The 20671-nt window shown below is 40.0% G+C and overlaps 2 protein-coding genes across 2 annotated transcripts in view; one reads left to right on the top strand and one right to left on the bottom strand.

Annotated features, from left to right (window-relative positions):
* The window catches only part of VTI1B (vesicle transport through interaction with t-SNAREs 1B), a 29072-nt gene extending 21853 nt beyond the window's left edge, over positions 1-7219 (top strand). The window contains exons 3-6 of the mRNA XM_038545034.1: positions 1009-1200; positions 3946-4119; positions 5594-5655; positions 6895-7219. Coding sequence (XP_038400962.1) covers positions 1009-1200; positions 3946-4119; positions 5594-5655; positions 6895-6991 — 525 coding nt within the window. The 3' untranslated portion in view covers positions 6992-7219. The remainder of the gene's footprint in view (positions 1-1008; positions 1201-3945; positions 4120-5593; positions 5656-6894) is intronic.
* The window catches only part of ARG2 (arginase 2), a 31319-nt gene continuing 17825 nt past the window's right edge, over positions 7178-20671 (bottom strand). Inside the window, 7 exon segments of the mRNA NM_001145120.1 lie at positions 7178-7667; positions 9907-10040; positions 11039-11167; positions 11325-11419; positions 12213-12229; positions 12279-12460; positions 15272-15449. Coding sequence (NP_001138592.1) covers positions 7462-7667; positions 9907-10040; positions 11039-11167; positions 11325-11419; positions 12213-12229; positions 12279-12460; positions 15272-15449 — 941 coding nt within the window. The 3' untranslated portion in view covers positions 7178-7461.

The following is a 20671-nucleotide window of genomic DNA, read 5'->3' as shown; positions in this document are numbered from 1 at the left end:
AATAAAAAACTGGCCATTAAGATCAATTTTTCTTCTTTGTTAAACTTACTATAAAAAAGAAATGTATCTCAGAAGTGCTTGTAGCCACATTCCCTTATGTTTTAAAAGAGATTAGCGAAAAAAATAAAAAAATAAAAAAATAAAAGAGATTAGCGAAATTAACCAATCCCAACTCTGGCCATCCCAGGCAGATGAAAATAATTTATGGCCTCTTGTGAACATGTCTGGGTGTTACATTTTACTTACCCAATAAAATGGAAATCTGATTGGGACTCTGGATTATCTAGGACATGGAGACAAACAATTGATTTTCAGAAGAAAGAGGAAGGGGAAGAACCCTGATGCCAGACCCTTACCATTTTAGTACAGTAGACCTCAAAGTGCTTCATGATAGCACTTGAACCATAACAAACTAAAAATTTGGTATACTGAAAAGGATATTTGAAGATTTGTGTAATCTTGAGCAGATTTCTTCAATTTTTATATATGAATTAGAAGTAGTATTTCCTACCTTATTGAGGACAGGAAAGATTAAGTTATTAAATAATGTATAAGATGTTTAATAAGAAATAAAGTACTTGCTAGTTTTTTCACTCATTTATCACATACTTTTTGAATGCCTGTTCTATATGGACTAGGCACTGCCAGGCACTAAGAGAAAGGAGGTGAACATGGAATGCCTGGGTGGCTCAATGGTTGAGCATCTGCCTTTGGCTCAGGTCTTGATCCTGGGGTCCTGGTCTCAAGTCCCACATCAGGCTCCCTGCAGGGAGCCTGCTTCTCCTTCTCCCTATGTCTCTGCCTCTCTCTCTGTGTCTCTCATGAATAAATAAGTAAAATCTTAAAAAAAAATAAAGGAGGTAAACATGTCACATGTGGTCCCTGCCCCTCCCCTCGTGGAACATATGGTTGAGTACTTATTCGGATTTGTCTATGGTTTGATTAGTCAAAACTAGCACATGCCCGGATGAGAGCAGCCCATCTACTCACTACTTTCTGCCTTCCTAGCTGGCAGAGATGGAAGAGGAACTACGTTATGCACCTCTATCTTTCCGTAACCCTATGATGTCTAAGCTTCGAACCTACCGGAAGGATCTTGCCAAACTCCATCGGGAAGTGAGAAGCACACCTTTGACAGCCACACCTGGAGGCCGAGGAGACATGAAATACGGTTCATATGCTGTAGAAAATGAACATATGGTAAGCTTCAGCTGGTTTTTTTTTTCCCTTAATGGCCTGTGGGCACAAAAATTAGCCATATTGTAGAGTTTGTTACCAGTCAGTAGTAGACTCTTGTTCTTTACACTGTATCCTGTTTCCTGCATCCAATTCCCCTTCTCCTCTTGGGGTAACCAGCTCTATTGTATTTAATACAGATCTTTCCAAACCATGCTTAGATTTCTTTGTATCTCTTATAAAACAGTGCTAGGTACTCAGTAGAGGAATACAAGTGTTATCTATTCTTAATTGTATCTGGACTTTGTATTCTGACCTATTGATCTGGGTTTTCATGTATACTCAAAAAATTCAGTTAGGCTTTTTAATTTATCCAAAGTTTGTTACAAATTAACCCAGGCTTTCCTTTACATTTATATCAAGATGACCCAACATCCAGAGACACAGTAGAGAAGGGAGGATCCTTCTCAGGAGGGGACTAACGGGCTTTTACTTAGTTGTAATGGAAAGTAAGCCAGATTACCTCTCTAGACTCTAGCATTCTGATTTATAAAATTAGACTGACAGAATTGAAAACCTATATACTGAAATGAGAAGCTGGATAAAGAATAAAAGTTCACAAAAATTTAATGTGTTGCATTTGGGATTATACTCCACTGTACAAAGTAGAAATGGTCTGGCAAATAGCCAGTAGCATGGGAGAGAAATGGACAGGGACCCACAGGTATAGACTGTATGTATGTAAAAAGGTCAATAGCGTAGTGTTAAACAGTCCTGTTTCATGATACATCCTGATTATGGTTCAAAGACATTCAGATGATACTGGCCTGACATTGCTGATGTCAGAACTGGAGAGAATGATACAAACTTTCAAAAGTCACTTGTGAAGAGAGACGGAAAAGGCAAACAGGTGAAGCTTGTTAAAGTGAGATGAGAGGTATTAAGTGAGTTTGGGCATTTGTTACCAGAAATCAACAACAGAAAAAAAGCAGGAGATAAAGCCAAACAATAGTTTGCTTTAAAATTACTAGTTTCAGGGCAGCCCTGGTAGCGCAGCGGTTTAACGCCTTCTGCAGCCCAGGGTGTGATCCTGGAGACCCGGGATCGAGTCCCACATCGGGCTTCCTGCGTGGAACCTGCTTCTCCCTCTGCCTGTGTCTCTGCCTCTCTCTCGCTCTCTCTGAATGAATAAATAAATCTTTAAAAAAAAAATTACTAGTTTCAGGGGTACCTAGGTGGCTCAGTCAGTTAAGCATCTGCCTTCGGCTCAGATCATGATCCCAGGGTCCTGGAATCAAACCCCGTGCATTGGGCTCCCTGCTGAGCTTTTCCCTCTCCTCTGCTTGTGCACTCTCTTGCTATCTCTATCTCTCAAATAATTTTTTAAAAAATTACTAGTTTCAAAAGTTATAAAGATTATTTAGATACACATACCACCTTCAGTGGCATTCTTGTTCTGAACTGGGGTTGATTTATGTGATCTTATGTCTTTGCCTGCTCTTCGGTCTGATCAGTTAAAAATCCCCCATTTTTTTTTAAAAGCCATACTCCTTTTTTTTTTTTTTTTTTTTTTTAAGATTTATTTATTTATGATAGAGAGAGAGAGAGAGGCAGAGACACAGGCGGAAGGAGAATCAGGCTCCCTGCAGGGAGCCCAATGTGGGACCCAATCCTGGGACTCCAGGATCGCGCCCTGGGCCAAAGGCAGGCGTCAAACTGCTGAGCCACCCAGGAATCCCCCATACTCCTGCTTCTCTTAAGCTAAAGTAATTGGGATTCATTTCAGTGTCATTGAAGTGGTTCCATCATCCACTAGTGTGTAGGCCATTTCTTAGCTGGAAACCCAGTAGTTTGGTTTCTTGATGGTGGTGTGTAGTGCTAGTATACTGTCACATAGTTTAGTCATAGGCCCTGTAAACCAACCCTTTTCTGAATGTGTAAGTGCTTTGAATAGTGAAGAACTTAGCTGTACCCATTAGTCAGTGGTTAATTCTGGCTGACAGAGTCTACTTCTGTCATCGTGCCTTCTGTGTTTGGGATTATAGGTGGAGTGAAACTTTGGTAGGGATTTAGAAAATTAGGGCACTTGGGAAATTAGGGCAGCTTACTTGGCCCTAGATACCTCCTTCCCTGAGAGTAGTCACCAGTGTGGCAACTTCAGAGTTTTTGTTTCATTTGGCTTGAGATGAAATTCTTTTTGGGTTTCCAAGACTGTAGCCACTTAAGTGTTTTCCAAAATGAGATTAGTGTCTCAGACTTCTAAGTGATTTCTGTTCGTACTGCAAATGAATAGCTTATTCATGGTCCCTTAATCCTCAGTACCAATCAAGAGGAAATCTTCAGTGAATTAATCTATTTCTAGGCCATGGAGTTTAGTTAGTTGGTTTGTTACCCCGTAAAAAGTTACAGGCTATATGCATATTTAGGTAGCTCCTGTACCCCAAATCTGGGCCACTGCCTCTCAGAAGTTGTTAGTCCAGAAAGCACATGAAATCACTTCAAATTCATCATGAACACAAGGAAAATGCCTTAATGTTTTTAATTCTTTTCTTGCCTCACATAAATATAATAAACAGTGATGTGACGGTATGTGATCTTATATTGGATTCCAATAATCTTATAGTTGATTAGCATCTTTGGTTGTCTTAAAAGTATTGAAAATTACTGCACGTGCTATATCCATTCTTACATCGGAATGGCCACAGGGAATGTGCGGCAGTGAATTCATAACAGAAGAGGTCTAACATTTCCCTTCCATGTACCTGTCAGAACCGGCTGCAATCTCAAAGGGCATTGCTTCTGCAAGGCACTGATAGCCTGAACCGGGCCACCCAGAGTATTGAGCGTTCTCATCGGATTGCCACAGAGACTGACCAGATTGGCTCAGAAATCATAGAAGAGCTGGGGGAACAACGTGACCAGTTGGAACGTACTAAAAGTAGGGTAAGTCTGAGTGGATGGGGGAAAGTGGGTGGGCCCCTTATATTCTACAGTTACGGATGGGAGTTCTGAATTCAGCGTTAGGACCCTTTAGGTGTTTACACTTTTCTTGGCTGGGAGATTTCTCTTGAAAGTAATTTTACCCCTCAGATTTAGAGGTCATTAGAGGAAGAAAAAAAAAAAAAAAAAAGACTGAGGAAACTCAGCATCTGCATTTATGGAAGATTGTCAGTTCCAAGATGATAGCCACTCCATCCTTTTAATTCCTGTATTACCAACCTAAGATTTTTCTTATACATGTAGTATGATACTATGCTGTTCTTATGAAAGCACCATCTATTTAAAATGATCCTAGTTTGTCATTTAGAGCCAAGGCTATTTTCCAGAGGTCACAAAATAGTACTGCTGACAATTTATAGAGGTTTAATCCTGGACTATATTGCTACCCAAGGTAAACTGGATCACTGTGGGAAGAAAATGGGAAATAGCTTAGGCCAAATGACTATATCAAGGCCTCTGAAAAACACCTTGTTTCTCCCTTTCCATACACCTGCATAGGAATTTCAAAAGTAGCACAACTTGTCAATAAAGTGTCCTATTCTTAACATTATGAGGCAAATACAAATTAAAGAACAGATACTGTGGGCAAGACTTGGATTGTTTCCTCAGTGTGGGGATTGGAGGGGATTTTCTCATATATTCTAATAGTTGCAATTCTCTGTTCTTAAATTAGAATAATGAATGCCCTTCCCTCCTCAGTGAAAGTTCACAACTACTGAATTCAAGGGAAACTGTGGAGAAGGCAACTTGCTTACTGATTGTGTGGTTTTTGACTTTTGAATATATCAGGTGGATTGTTTGAATTTAAAAGCCAAGGAATGAGCTGAAAGATCAACTTATTACTATGGCCACTGGGGAACAGGAACAGATGGCATGTGGCATCTGTTGAAATATTCCCCAGCTATCTAGCTAACAGGCAGCCAAAAGGAAATGATTTTTTTAAAGGCTTTTAAAATATTGATTCCTTTCATAATTTAATGTGTCTGTAAAAGGGGTTAAGAAAAAAGGACCAGATCCCAAACGTGGTAATCCACCAGCCTACAAAAACAAACACTAACCCAAGAGGTTCCCCTGAAGTTTGGCTGATGAAATTCAAATCTGAAGTTGCCTCAGTTACTGGCGAGGTACACTTGAAGCCTTTTTCTGTTTGAGTAGCCAAGGTGAAGGATTAGTTTGGTCCCAGAAGTTCCCCACAGTAACCCTGGGATATAATAATTCCTAGGCCTCCTTGTTGAGTACTAGAGGAACTTGTCCTTTCTAGTTTCTTCTTATATTCAGAGGCCATCATTCATTTTGGTTTGATAGAGTTTTTCAGCACACACCCTTTAATGCCCGCTGTCAATTTAGTTAACTCATGTTTAAGTTCTATAGTATGTACTTTCAGAAGGGGGAAATAATTGCTATTTTCTCTTCTCAGCTGGTAAACACAAGTGAAAACTTGAGCAAAAGTCGAAAGATTCTCCGTTCAATGTCCAGAAAGTAAGTTTTAAAAATAGAGTTGAGAAACTTTGCGACTAAGACATTAAATAGTGACTTGCAAAGGTCCTGATAAAGCAGAAAGAATAAAGTATTATCTTGTCTAGTTAAATATCCTTTGTTAAGAGTATATGCTGCTCTGACTTGGAACAGTTGGAAATTAGTCCACTTTTAATCCCAGCTTACATTTTTCAGAGCACATGCATATTCCTTGAAATATATTTGTATAAACTCAGTTAGAAAACTTAATACTTCCTTTTGGCTCCATTTGTCCTTCATGGGAGTCATCCCCTTATCAGGGAGTTCTGTTAGCAAAAAGTTTACTTAAAAGTCCCTAAAAGTGGCTAGGGTACACAAAACAAAACGATGACCAAGCCATGGAATTAGTAGGAGTGAGATTTTTCTAAACAATGGTAAGAGGAAATTTTCCATTTAGAGCTAACATGAGAACCAGAAATTGGATTCCTACATCAAGAAAAGGTAGTGTAGGAGCTTCAAAAACTTCACTACCTTTATAAAGATAACCATTTGGGTTGATGGAGGAAGAGAAGAGTTACTGACTGGTAATGTATCTCTGCTATTTTGAAATAGGATTCAAATTGATTTCAGAATTGATATTTTTCAGGGCACCTGTCTATCAAGAGTGTTCAACTCTTGATCTTGGGGTTGTGAATTCAGGCCCCATGTTGAGTATGGAGCCTACTTTAAAAATAAATAAATAAATCTTCTAGGAAGAGCTAGTTATAAAAATGTATATTAAGTAATTTTAAAAAAAGAAAACAAGACATTTTTCATTTTATCTTGAGGCAATGTGGGACTCAAACTCACAACCCCAAGATCAAGAGTCACATGCTTTTCCAACTGAGCCAGCCAAGGCACCCCTACAAAAGCTGTTTTTAAAGTGAAGAATGGACTACTATTTGAAGACATTTTAGAATCAAGAAACCATTTTTATGTTTTGGTGTATCTCTTGTCCCAGTCTTCGGCATTTCTGTGAGGTAGTGTTATCCTTAAGTTACAATTGAAAAAGCTTTCAAGTTGTCACTTACCAGCTAAAGAACCTTTTATACACACACACACACACACTTCTGAGTGGCAAGGGGATCCAAAAAAAAAATCAGTCTGCCTCACAGTATCCAACCTTGGCCACAGGGTCAAACCCCTTAAGTATTAGTATTAAGAAAGGAAAGAAATGAGGTCATCCAGACTTCTGACTGTTCCCTACTTTGCTTCTCTTTGTAGAGTAACAACCAACAAGCTGCTACTTTCCATCGTCATCTTACTGGAGCTGGCCATCCTAGGGGGCCTGGTTTATTACAAATTCTTTCACAAGCATTGAAACTTCCTAGAGGGAAGGGTTTGTGGACCAGAACTTTGGCCCTGTGAATGAATGGTGTTAGAGAGGAGGAATAAGCATAGTGCTGCTGTGAGGTAATGGTTCAAGGATGCACGGTGTAGCCAGACTGGGGTGGGGGGAGACAGAAACCACATAACTGTGAAGGAACAGCAATGAGACCAGTATGATATACCAACGTAATAAATGCGGTTTATGACTTCTTTAAATTTACATAGTACTTCAACATATTAATACCCTGTGAACTGCAAAAAACAAAACAAAAAAAACACATCAATTTACAGTAGTATTATTGGTCACCAAGATGGAGAGGGAAAGGAAACTTTACAATTGTGAGAATGCACAAATGTTCTCATTAAGGCAGTATTGACCCAGATGACCATTAGTATCTATCTCCTCAGTTGCCTCATAATTCTGAAATGTCCTTCGTGAAACATGTCAGCACACAAAATTTGCTAAATTCTCACACGTTCTTCACTTTCTGATTCATCTGGTGAACTGGGAGTAGGAAGATGGTCATAAACAATGTGCCCTCCCTCCCTTGTCTGACCAAAACTTGAAGCAATCACATCCACTGCCAAGCCAGCTGTAGCCTTGGCCTCTTCCTCTGAAGCAGCCAACTGAGGATTGACTTCAACAAGATCCAGTGCTGACAGCAACCCTGAAAGAACAAAGTGGGACAAAACCTCAGACGGTTCCCCAGCTGCTACTTTCAGTGAGGGTTATCCCACTAGACAGAGCAAGCCAAGGTTAAAAGTCATTTTCTACTATTAAAATTACCTACCATAAGGAAGGCCCCTACACCTACCTCATCTTTTTGGGCATGAATTTAAGTTCAAACACTGTATACTAGAGTAGGATTAAAATCAGTCATCCCTGTTCAACTAACCTAATAGGCATAGCTGTCAGGCCTCCTGGATAAGGAAAGAGCTCCTCCTTGGGGAGGAGTTAGATAAGGATTTTCCAAACTGCTGTTGGGAAAATGTGTGCCATATCCAGTATTACTAGGAACCTTCTAGATGTCTGTATGTGGGTATATGAAGAGATCATCTTCCCTCTTTTGAGCCATTACCATTTTTGACCTCTGATGCTATCTCTCTTAAGGCACTACATGCTTTTAGTTATCAGCGTATCTCTTAGTGACACCTTTACAGGTCTGAGCTGAGGGCAGGTACCACGTCTGACATGGTTTTTCAGTCTCCCATCATAGTGACCCAGTATCTTGCACTTAGTCAAAGGAATAACTGGCCATACTTTAATTTGGACTTGTTACCTTCTGTGGGTTTAAAAACTTGTACTAAAGGATTTGAGAAGGGAAGATTAGACAAGAACCTATCCCGACCTGCCCACCCCAATACACAAGTCCACTTCTCTAGGGTATTTAACTTTCTTAGTTGGTTATTCTGGGTGAAGCTTATCTACCTCTTCAAGTCATCTGAACAAATGAATACTGGAGAATACAAGTATCAGAATAATTAGGGTGGCTACAAAGCCTGGAAATCTGGGTGTATATATCTACTGGTCTGTTGATGTCACAGTGCAATACATGATATGCTCAATGACATTACATCTGTTCAGTGTGCAGTCCCTTATTAGCAGATTAGCAGTGCATAGCTCAATGCAAAGCTGCAATGAGCAGGCATGTTACTGCAGCATTTCCACTAATTCCTGTGTAAGTATGTGTGTCTGATTTCCACGGACTAAACCTGGGTCTTTGGTATAGCCCAGAAATAATAAAAAGGCACTTGAACTATTAAAAATATGTATTACCCATGTTTCCAGACTATTGCTACCCTCTAACTTAAGCAAAGTGTTTTATGTAGTTATGTAGCTATTCTTTGGGAATAGAATAATAGAGCAGGGGAGGGAGAAACAAGGTATGACCACTACCCCACCTAACTATTAGAGGTTACTAATTAACCCCTGCTCTAACTGGGGTCATTGGGAACCAAAGTGAAGAATCAAATACCCAGGTTCACTGGCCACTAACTAAAGGACAACTGATAACATCTAAGATCGGGGATCTGAGAATGAGACTATCTTAGTGCTGTCAGACCTGATAGACCTACACATTCTTTTCCTTCCTGTGGTGCCTAAGGTTCCAGTAGGCTCCAGAGAGACCATTTCTCAATTTCCTTATCTATCCCAACTACTCAAGAGCTTCCTGTGGTTCTGGGCCTTTCATTGTGGGCTCTCTGCTATTTAGATCCTAATTTCATAGAATGGTACTGAAGTATCATGTGGTAGTTGTTTAAATTTTGCAAGGAAAGGTCATTTAAAGTAACCTTCAGCAACTAGAAGCTTTCTGACATATGGAAACTACAAACCATGAATGAATGTGGGGACAGTAACCTGTGTAGCCACTCTTAATCTAGCATTCATTTTACTAATCTTTTGTCATCCATTCATCTTCTAGTATCCCCATATTAAAACTCCTATCAAGCTCTAGTATAAGGTTTATCCTATATAAGATCCTATATAAAAGACCCAAGATACTGTCCACCTTTGAAATATCTTCAAGAGAAGGTTTAACTCCACATTCTCAACTTCAAGTAAACTGTTACGTCATTGTAAAAATTATAGCTGTTTGGCCTTGCCTTTAACCTTAGTCTGCCTTTAGATAATGCAGATACAAAGAACTACATCGATTTGGCAGGTTATTCTTGTATTTAATAATATTTAAGTAGACAATTTTTTATTCACTATTACCTTTGCATATTTTGATATAAGCCAGGTCCAAACATGCCTCTAAATGACTATTCCTTATCAGCCTGACCATATGGTTTTTAGTTATAAAAGTTTAAGCAAAAATAGTATCTGTAATGCCATGGAATAGTAGGAAAAAACCCTCTGGCATCAGCATATTTACTTACACAGTTAAAAGGTTGATCCCTTCTTACCTGTATTGTGTATTTCCTCAGTAATATACATGCCTTCTCGATAGGTCAGTCCTCCTACCACAGGAGTTCCTGTGGCTGGAGCCAGGGTAGGATCAAATGCATCAATATCAAAACTCAGATGGATTGGCCTTTGTCTTCTTGAGAGGAAGAAGATAAGAACAGTCATTTGGGTGTGCTTGGACATTGATCTTTCCTATGGTGAGAACTCCTTGATTTTGTTGCTGTTAGTCCTGGTACTTTGCTAACACAGCAGATTTCCAGATTTCCTATTCTGGAACTTACTGTGTATTACCATATTAGCTTCCTACACACCCCTTCATTATTTTGCCGTTTGTTCTGTGTGCCTCAGACTAACTCTGATTTATATTTCTGACTTAACCTAGGCATGAGAGCCTTTCACATTAACAATTTTTCACTTCCCTATGAGATTGGGCTCTGGGAGAGTCCAACTTAAGTTAGACTGACCTAGGTTACAGTTGTTCTTATGCTCCCCATGTAACAGCAGCTGAACTTAATTGATTTGGTATCTGCAGTCTTATCTCCCAATTCTAACTTCAGTTTAGCCCACGTGTCCCAGGAGTGGAATCTAGCATACAACACATATATGCTAGATAACTAAGATTTCTTACAGCTTAAGAAATGTAATCGCTACCTTGTAGTATACCATTAATCACTTGGAAATAAAAACTTAGCACTGAGAACATGCTCTTAAAACTAGCCTTTGGTTGGCATTTATCTGCCATCTTTCTATACTACCAAGATTTGCTCAATATAAAACTTTCAGATGCAGCCACAGTGAGTTTAGGAAGGGGACAAATGAATGAATGCTTCTCATCTCAAAAGATAAGCATTAAAAATGGAGCTAAAGAGAAATTCATGAGACACAGAGGACCCAGGCTATGACTTCAAGGAAACCCCCTCCCAACCCCAGAGGAAGAATAGGTCCTATGTTTCATATTCTCCCTTTCCAAAGTATTTGAATTTTTTGGAAATGTACATATTTTGCTTTTATTTTAAAAGAAGAGCTGCTGTCCTCAAATGATGGGCTAAAGTGTGCTGCTCATTGGGAGTCTGCCCTATTCCCTTTGGGACTTTTCCCTTTGGAAGTAGATATCCATTGTAAGTTACTTACTTGCCAATTAGCAGATCAAATGTCTGTTCCATGACCTTCTGAATACCAAGTCGATCTATGTCTCTCATGGAAAAATACTGGATATCATAATTCTTTAAAATAAAACTATGAAATAAAAAGGAAGGAGTCCTTAGTTTGAAAAGCATTTTTAATCAAATGCATGTTGGGGTGGGAGGGAGTTTGTCCTTTTAGTAGCCCTACAAGAAGTCAAAGCAAGGAACACCTATCGAAAGGAACATAAATGGCCGGGACAGACCCAAAGCTTAATTCCAGCATATCAACTTACTGTTCAGGAGGGTCCACATCTCTTAGACCAATATATATGATATTTGGGGAAGAGATACAAGGTTTGATCCAGGAAAATCCTGGGAGTTGTGGTACCTGTCAAAGGAGGAATATACAGGACTCATCAAGGATTCTTGGTCTCACCAAGATAATCACCATATGCTTCCCAAGGTATGCAGTCTGCTTTCTCCTCCTACCTACAGGATATGTTTAAAGCAACCCAGGACACACTTGATCTGGAAAGAGAACTTAACACAAATGGAAATGATTCAGAAGGCAACTGAAGAACAGATTTCTCAATAAAAATTTCTCCTAAGGTGACCATGGTTTCTCATTAACTTACCTAAATAGCAAGAACACTGCTGATTAGCCCTTTTTCACCCCTTTGTACATTACTGAATTGTTTACACATTGGTTCTTGAAACACAACCCAATTGCCATCTTAAGTTGCCTACAGGCAAAACACAAACTCTGCCTAATGAATAACTTTTGTACTCTCCTGGTTTAACTTGGTCTCTCATTGAGGAAAAGGATATACAGATTCTAATCTATTCCCAACATGGACATCTGTGTCTTCTGAGCAGCCTAGGAAAATATTACCTAGAAGTAATCATGGTTTTGCTTTCCTTGAGACCAGTGGGTCTGAGAGTAAGGCAGGCCTGAGAGCCTTTAATCAAGAAGTCCTCTCATGCTGTGAGTATATCAGTCACTAGAGTTACTACCCACTGCCACTTTCCTTTCTCGCAAATTATGACACAAACACACACACATGAGAGACAGGACCATGTCCTAGTCCTCTTTACATCCCTAGCATCTAGTAGACTGCCTGGCCCATAATAATGTTTGATGAACAAGTGAAGGAATACTAAACCTTTCTACCACCATCAGCCCATTCTTCATAGAAATCTTATTAAACTCGTTCCTAGCCCAGCATAACCCCTGCAAGCCATTCAACCTTTTCGTTTTAGCCCACTGACCTTGTCCTGTAGTTCTCTGAGGAGAAATGAAACTGGCTGTCCATGGAGATTTCCAGATGAAGTGGTGAGGGGTGTATTGATGTCAGCATGGGCATCAACCCAGATCACACAAAGGTCTGGGCAGTGCCGGGCGTGGCCACTAATGGTACCAATTGCCAGGCTACAAGGAACAAACACAATAAATCGAGGCCCCCTGCTTGGCAAACATCACCAATAACAAGTATCCTCAAGTCAGTGCAGTTCACACTTTGTCCTCAGGGCAAAGTCAGGGCCCCAGGCTAAGGCTAGATTTGGATGACCAAAAAAGTCCCTGGACCTATAATTCCCAAAGATTAACCTTGAGTAAGTTAGGGAGAAATGGAAGGTTCCAAAGATTCAAAGCTTGTTGACTAGTTATCCTTATAGTTTGACAGATGTCATTGCTGCCTCCAAATCCCTAAAATTTGACCCATTAAGCCCTGGCCCAGAAAAGGACCTCAAATATTTGTTCAGTGAATGAAATCCAGTTAAATGATGTGTTCTGTATATAACAACTCATAAATATTTCTTAATAACTTAAGGAAGATTAGAGATTTAATTTCAAAGAATCAGTTATTAAGGATAAAAATTCACATAATAGCTTTTTGACATTTCTTTTTAGGAAACCGCACATAAGGACAGTAACGGACACCCAGTTAAAGACCTCATTTAGATGATTGAATAAACATGTATTTGCATGCTACCTTCTATATATTAGCATGGCATTCAAATATCTGTGGGGCTTTTTTGCCTTTCCTTGTCCTTGGACTCTATGTACATTGGCCAACTACTGTCCCTATTATAAGAATATAGCTGAAGAAATCGTGGTTGGAAAACTGCCCAGTTTCTCAGTAACCAAAGAATTTGACAGAGATGGGAAATGCAGCTTAAGCATTTTAGAAACTAACTACAGTTCTCCTTGGTCAGTATGGCATGAGACAGCATTTTAAGCTCTATGCCCCACATAGGATGTTTTTTAGGATAGCACTGTCTAGTGTGAAAAGCAGTGGATTAAGTCAGAATCCTGGTTTTTTTCCCAGAAAGCTATGTAATGTAGGGTGAGTCATCGGGTTTTGCTAGTTTCCTTTTTCTGTAAGAAAGGGATAATAATCTTGGCTTATTTAAGTCAGAGTTGGTCTGATGTCTAAGGCAATAGTATATCCTGTGGAAAAGGAGCAGGGTGACCTAAAGATGCCTTCCTTTAAAATGTTCAGTAGCTGTTCAATTTACATACTCATCCCTTCCTTTCTAGAATCTTCCAGATAGCCTAAGTTTTAGCCCTGAACAGGAAACCGTGACGGGGCTGCAATAGTTAGCTACAGACAAAAGCCAGAGACTATGATTAATCATATTGATAAGCAGTTCCCAAATAGATAACCAGAAAAAAGTCAGTATAAATGAACTTCAAGAGATAGCACTGAGCTAATAGGAAGCCCCACACTCTGGCTGATTTAATTGGATCACTGTAGAGAACCTGGATCACTCTCTTAGTCTACCTAAGATTTTATTCCTTTTTTTTTTTTTTTTTAAGATTTTATTTATTTATTCATGAGAGACACGGAGAGAGAGAGGCAGAGGCACAGGCAGAGGGAGAAGCAGGCTCCATGCCAGGAGCCTGACATGGGACTCGATCCTGGGTCTCCAGGATCATGCCCTGGGCTGAAGGCGGCACTAAACCGCAGAGCCACCTGGGCTGCCCTAAAATTTTATTCCTAATGAGGAAATCTACCTGCACTTAAAATTGTAACAAAGATTCAACTTCTGTTAAGGGACCAGAAAAGCTCTCTGGGCACCACAGGGGCAGTTGCTAGATTGGGTCTCAAAAGAAACTTCAGGGATGCCTGGGTGGCTCAGCGGTTGAGTGTCTGCCTTCAGCTCAGGGCATGATCCCGGGTCCAGGATCAAGTCCACGTCGGGCTCCCTGTGAGGAGCCTGCTTCTCCCTCTGTCTATATCTGACTCTCTCTCTCTCTGTTTGTCTCTCATGAATAAATAAAATCTTTAAAAAAAAAAGAAAAGAAAACCTCAGAGGTCACAGTGAATTTGAATCCCACCTTTACTATTTCCTGGCTCTAAAAGTTGGGTGAGTTATCTGACCTCTCTCCAAGTGTTCCTAGCAGTAAATTAGGTAAAACTGTCTGTCTCGTGGCATTACTATAAGGGTTAAAATGAGAATATATATGAAGTGCTCAGTACTCCTAGTATTATAACGCTATTTTTCTTTCTACCAAAAACCTTAATTACTTAGCTCAAATAGGACTCCTCTAGCCCAGAATGATTTCTTCTTTCTTGAAACTGTAGAATTTGGGCAGCCCTGGTGGCTCAAAGGTTTAGCACCGCCTTCAGCCCAGGGCGTGATCTTGGAGACCCAGGATCGAGTCCCACATCAGGTTCCCTGCATGGAGCCTGCTTCTCCCTCTGCCTGTGTCTCTGCCCCCACCCCCCTTCTCTCTCATGAATAAATAAAATCTTTAAAAAAAAAAACAACAACTGTAGAACTCAATATTATTTTTTCATCCCATATGTATTTATTTGATCTAGTCCTGATCACAATTTCCACAATCCCTAGCACTGCACACACACAACAAATAATCCCACAAATTCTGCCTGGTGGATCCTTCCAATTCTCCCAAAGAGCCAAATGAAAGTCATAAAATAGTTTTTCAAGAAAACTTTACAAGAGATGAGCACAAAAATGAAACACAAACACACTGTGTCTAAAAACTTCATTTTGTCTACCTCTGAACTTGCCACATACTATACAGTGTGTTCTGAAAAAACCACAGGTGTCTCCAACAGCTCCGGATCTTAAGATATTAAAACACTGTTATGCACATCATACCATAAAAATTCTAAAGGGCATTTTACTCAAAGTGGGGAAACAGACAAGCTAACTGATTAACACAAAGCACCATACAATCCAGCTCCTCCACCACCCCTTCATCCCAGTTTACCTGTGGTCTCCTCCCATTGTGACACAGCTATAGCCACTTGACACAGCTCTACTAACCACTTCAGCCAGTTCCTGGTTGGCAAGGCCCACTGAGCGAGGATTCACTATTAGGTTGTTGTAGAGATCATCTTTAGGGACTGGAGTAAAACTCAAATCTCCAAAATCTTTTAGCTGGCAGCCTGGAAACAAATGAGGGATGACAAGAACAAGATTAATTGTGTATGTTATTCCAACTCTTACTGGCCCGGGGCACAAATCAGAACTTGTGATAAGGTGCATGTCATACTCATTTTGCCACAGTAAAATTCAAAATGTCACGTGATTGGCAGATGGTCTCAGTCCTCCCAGCAATCCTATAGGGAAGATCCTATTGGAAACACCAATTTTGCAGACAAAGAAGCTGGGTTTTGGATAACGAAGCCCAGAAACGTTCACTGATTTAACCTAACAGTCACAAAATTGGTAGTAATGAGACCTCAGATGTCCCAGGGTTATAGAGGATAAATAGAATACCAAGAGGTATCCATAGGATTTACAGAAATTTAAGTACTAATCAGAGCAAAAATGCATGGAAATTTTCATGTTAAAACTTTTAAAATAAAAGGCCAATCTGAGGACCTAAAACATCCTAAAAGAGAAATGTCAAACATCTGTTACTTACAAAGGTCCCAGACATTGTTTTGATTGCTCAACATAAATTCTTATTTAAACTCACAACAATCCTGTTAGGCAACTAAAACATACTGTTCTATAGACAAGGAAATGGAAGGTCCCCAAGTCACAAAGCTGCTAAGTGGCAGAAGTGGGACCCAAATTCAGGCCCTCTGCCTTCAAAACGTATATTGACTACACAGTTTGTTTCCCAAAAAGTCCCTCTTGATTCCTCCCTGTTAAGAACAAGTGAGACTTCTTGGAAAAAACAACTAGATAACAGAAATGCAGAGGCAGCAGCAAACCTACTGCGGCACACACCTGGGCCAGCTGCCGCCCATGTTCTCAGAATAGCTGAGAACGCAGTGGTGGTGGAAGCACCCTCACTCTGGAAGCACCGGTGCAGAGCCAACCGGGAGGCACTGCCCACAGAGAAGCTGGACAGCAACAGGCTGCCCAAGATGGTGGGCAGCATGGTGGGCATCCACAGCAGCAGGACATTCGCCCAGGTGGATATCGCCCAAGGTGATCAGCCCCTACCTGGGCAAGTCCTCCCCCATATACAAGCCCATGAACCTGGCTGGCCCAGGCATCTGGGCCACCCACTTCCCCAGCTTCGTCCCCCTCAAGTAGCTTGTTGGGCCAGTACAAGCATAAACTTCTCTTTAAAAAACTGTTTTGAAATAACTAGTAATATATGCTGATAATATGCTATAATATTTTCACTCTTAGATTTCACATATTCCAAAGAACTATGCCACTATGCATTCATTTTTTTAAGCTAAAGGTAAGTGCCATCCTTGCCATTTAACCATTTATATGAATAAATTGGTTAGTGCCACTTTTAGAGTTAAGCCTAAGTAATCCAACTCTATCATGAACAGATCTGAACTATCAGAGAACATAATGTTACCATAGATTGTATCCTTAAGTCCCTGCTTCTCAAACTGGAGTCCAGGTAAGATTGGGGGCAGGGGGTAGGAGAAAGTCATCACAGGTAGTAATACTGGCAGAGGTTTGTGTTAAAAATTTGGAATAAGATCAGCATGGACCCATCTTGAATTCAAACAGTACAGTTTTGAGCTTTACCTCTCTAAGATTTTTAATTTACATGAGAAAGAGAATGTACATGTGCAGGGTGTGGGAGGGACGGGGGAGGAAGAGTCCCAGACACACACTGCTGTGTGTGTAGCTGGATGCAGAGCTTGATCCCACAACTATGACATCCTGACCTGAGGTGAAATTCAATCAGACACATAAGCAGCTGCGCCCCCTAGATGTCCCTTGAGCTTTACCTCTTGAACCCATTCTCCATTCAAAGCTAAGTAACTGAGAGGTTTGTAAAAATTTGAGAAGCAGTGGCCTGTAACATAAGGCCACCCAAGGAATCACCACTAAAAAGGGATACTAGAAGCAAAACAAAACCTTATTATTCTATCCCCCAAAATTAAGATGCAGCTACAGCTGCAGAACTCTCTATGTATCTTTTGGTCACTACATTAAAAAAAAAAAAAAAAACATGACCAGAGATAAGGAAAACTGAAAAAAAAATATTGAAGGTAGGAGAAGAATATGGTAACAGGCCAAAGCCATTGGATCCAAGAGAAAAAAATATGACCAAATAAAACACCTACAAAAATCTTTTAAAAAGAAAAAAGAGCCATAAGGGAAAAGCAGCTATAAGATCTCAATACAGGGGACAGTTTAGATTTAAGAGAAATGAAGCTTTAAGTTTTAAGTCAGTATCTGGTCTTGCTGTTGGCAACAGTCTAGGGCTGGACAGATTCTGAATGTCAGTTTCTACTTTCCTACCCCTTACGCCACATCAGGCATTTAGGTTCTTACTAGGTAGAAGACCCAGGGCATGCGGGTGTTTTATAATATTAGGTGTATAGTTAGAAAAAGTTTATTATCTAATTAAATGTTAATATTAACCGACTTTTGAAGATGACTCATTTAATCTTCACATGACCAATAAATACATGGGAATCAACCCAGTGTTTAAGGGACAACTTGGGGGAACATGTAAGTCCAGTTATGGGATCTAGGATGTAGAGTCAGGTAAATGTGACAATACAGTACTCAGCTCACTATTATTTATTCATCAGAAGAAAGCTGCAGAAAGCCTATGAAATTTGGCAGTCTTAGATTACACTCTCTGAGTGTATATATTTGAGTGACTATTTGACTATACTATATATTGACTATACACTATATCTGAGTGTATAGTCACTCTGAGTGACTATATTTCATAAAAGGGTTTTTGGTCACTAAACATGTAACTCTTTGAAGTGGATCACCAGATTAATTCGCAGCACAGACAGAGGGTTCTTCTAAGATTATCTAACTCCATTTGCTCTCATTCCTTACTCACCAGCCTCCCTCTGGTTATTCACTTAGTTTCTCTGTTGCCCTCATACTGGCAAGAGGGCCTCCTAGCAGCAGATGTTGGAAGAACTGTTGTTCACCATAATTATGAATGGGCCTTCTGGTATATACCTCACGGTTAAAATGAACCTCTGGGTTGGAGAGCCTGATAAACTCTGCACATGAAGATTTCTGTTCCTAACTAATTCCAAAAGAGACTGCTATGTTCATTACAGCATTTTTACAATAACCAAGATAGGGAAGCAACCTAAGTGTCCATTTATATATGAACGGATAAAGAATAGGATAAAATTCATATAAATCTATTCTCTATCTGATTATATATAATATATAAATATATAATTTATATAAACCCATTCTTTATCTGATTATATATACTATATAAATATAAATAAATATATATATAAAAATATTACTCAGCCATAAAAAAGAATGGAATCTTGCCATTTACAACAACATGGATGGACCTACAGGGCATTATGCTAAATAAAATAAGTCAGATAGATAATACCATATGATTTCACTTACATATGGAATCTAAAAGAAACAGAAACAGGGCAGTCCAGGTGGCTCAGCAGTTTAGCACTGCCTTCAGCCCAGGGCGTGATCCTGGGAACCTGGGATCAAGTCCCACATCTGGGCTCCCTGCATGGAGCCTGCTTCTCCCTCTGCCTGTGTCTCTGCCTGTCTCTTGTGAATAAATAAATAAAATCTTTAAAAACAAACTCAAATACTAAGAACAAACATAGTTGCCAGAGGGAGCGGAATAGAGGGATGGGCAAAGTAGGTGAAGGGGATTAAAAGGTACAAACTTCCAGTTATAAAAGAAGTCATGGAAATTAAGAGTGCAGTGTAGGGAATATAGTCAATAATAACATAGTAACGTTGTTTGGTAACAGGTGGTGACTATACTTACGGTGAGCACTGTAGATGTACAGAATTGTCGAATCGCTATGTTGTGTACCTGAAGTTACTGTATGTCAACTATACTTCAATAAAACTTAAACAAAACAAACCCTTCTGTTCCTGAGTCCACAAAGCTGAAGACCAGACCACTGAAGGGATTAATATCTGGAGAGACCCTGCCTGATTTGCCCACCCTATAGGACTCCCAATTCTGCTATTTAAAAAAAAAAAAAAAAAAAGCCAGGTAAGAACTAAGGACAATGAGCCTTAAAAGGCAGAAAGGAAATTCAGTGAGGATTGAGGGGTGGGGTGGGGTGGGGCTCAAGGAATGATTCCTACGTCAAGTAAGGTTTGTACCAGCATTGTTTTGCTATTTTTGTTGTTGTCTTTCCTTACTAGTAGAAAATTTTTGTAAAATTGTTAGTGTCTAGTGGTGAAAGTCCCTACCCCACCACCCAGGCTTGACTGCTCTACCTTTGCAGGCCTTGGTGCATAAACACCATTCGTACTATTCTTTTAAATAACGTTGTTGGAGTAGGCTTAATTGCTGTAACTAACCTTCCCCAAAACAATGGCTCAAACACAGTAACTGGTTTCTTGTTTGTTTAACATCCAGGCTGGATATTCCAGGTCAGCAGGCGGCTTTCCTTCACGCAGTGATTCAGAGACCAAGCTCCTTCTGGCTTGTGGCTCTGCCATAACTAGGGTTTTGCCACCTGTGTGGCTAAGGTTTGGGTCTCCCCAGGCTCAAGGCAGCAGGAGAGGAAGAAAGCCCCGAGAAGTCTACTTTTAAAGGCCCAGGCCCATCACACATGCTCAGATGGCACTGGTCAACTAATGCAGGTCTAACTTCTGTCCAGAAGAGAATGGATTTTGGCAGACAGCTAGCAATCTGCCACAACAGTACTTTTAATTTCTACTGCCATAACCTTTGATTAAAAACTCAAAATATTGAAGGCTTCTGTTGCTGATTCTAATTACTGGCAATCCTAACCTAGTGCATTACAGAGCTGAAACAGTGAATATACTATGCCAGCCTGATAGGCCTCTCAGGACCTTTCTCCTCTAATGCCTGCTATCCCGATAGCATTGTAGCCCCAGAGGTGTAGTGGTGAAGAGCCCAGGATTGGTTTCTAAAGCGTGAACAAGGTTCTGAAAGAAGAAATCTACAAGCCATGTTTGGAAAATGTTGAGCAATTTAATAGAAATTAGAAGTTTGCATACTGGAGTAATGCAAATAAGGCTGAAGAGAACATGAATTGTAACCCATAGGGCAACATTTCTGAGGAGTAGGGTTTTATAAGAACAGGATGTACACAGTAATGATGAAGCTAGTAACTTTATCAGAGTGTTATGACAAATTCTAGTTCGCAAGGCCCAAGAAATGGTCTCACTGATTTTTAAAGAATCTTACGAGTCCTAGTGAAAAGAGTAAATATAATAATGGGAAGAGTAT

This window comes from Canis lupus, chromosome 8 (genome assembly GCF_011100685.1).
Source record: "Canis lupus familiaris isolate Mischka breed German Shepherd chromosome 8, alternate assembly UU_Cfam_GSD_1.0, whole genome shotgun sequence".
NCBI lineage: Eukaryota > Metazoa > Chordata > Mammalia > Carnivora > Canidae > Canis > Canis lupus.
This window is presented reverse-complemented; position numbering and strand designations above follow the sequence as displayed.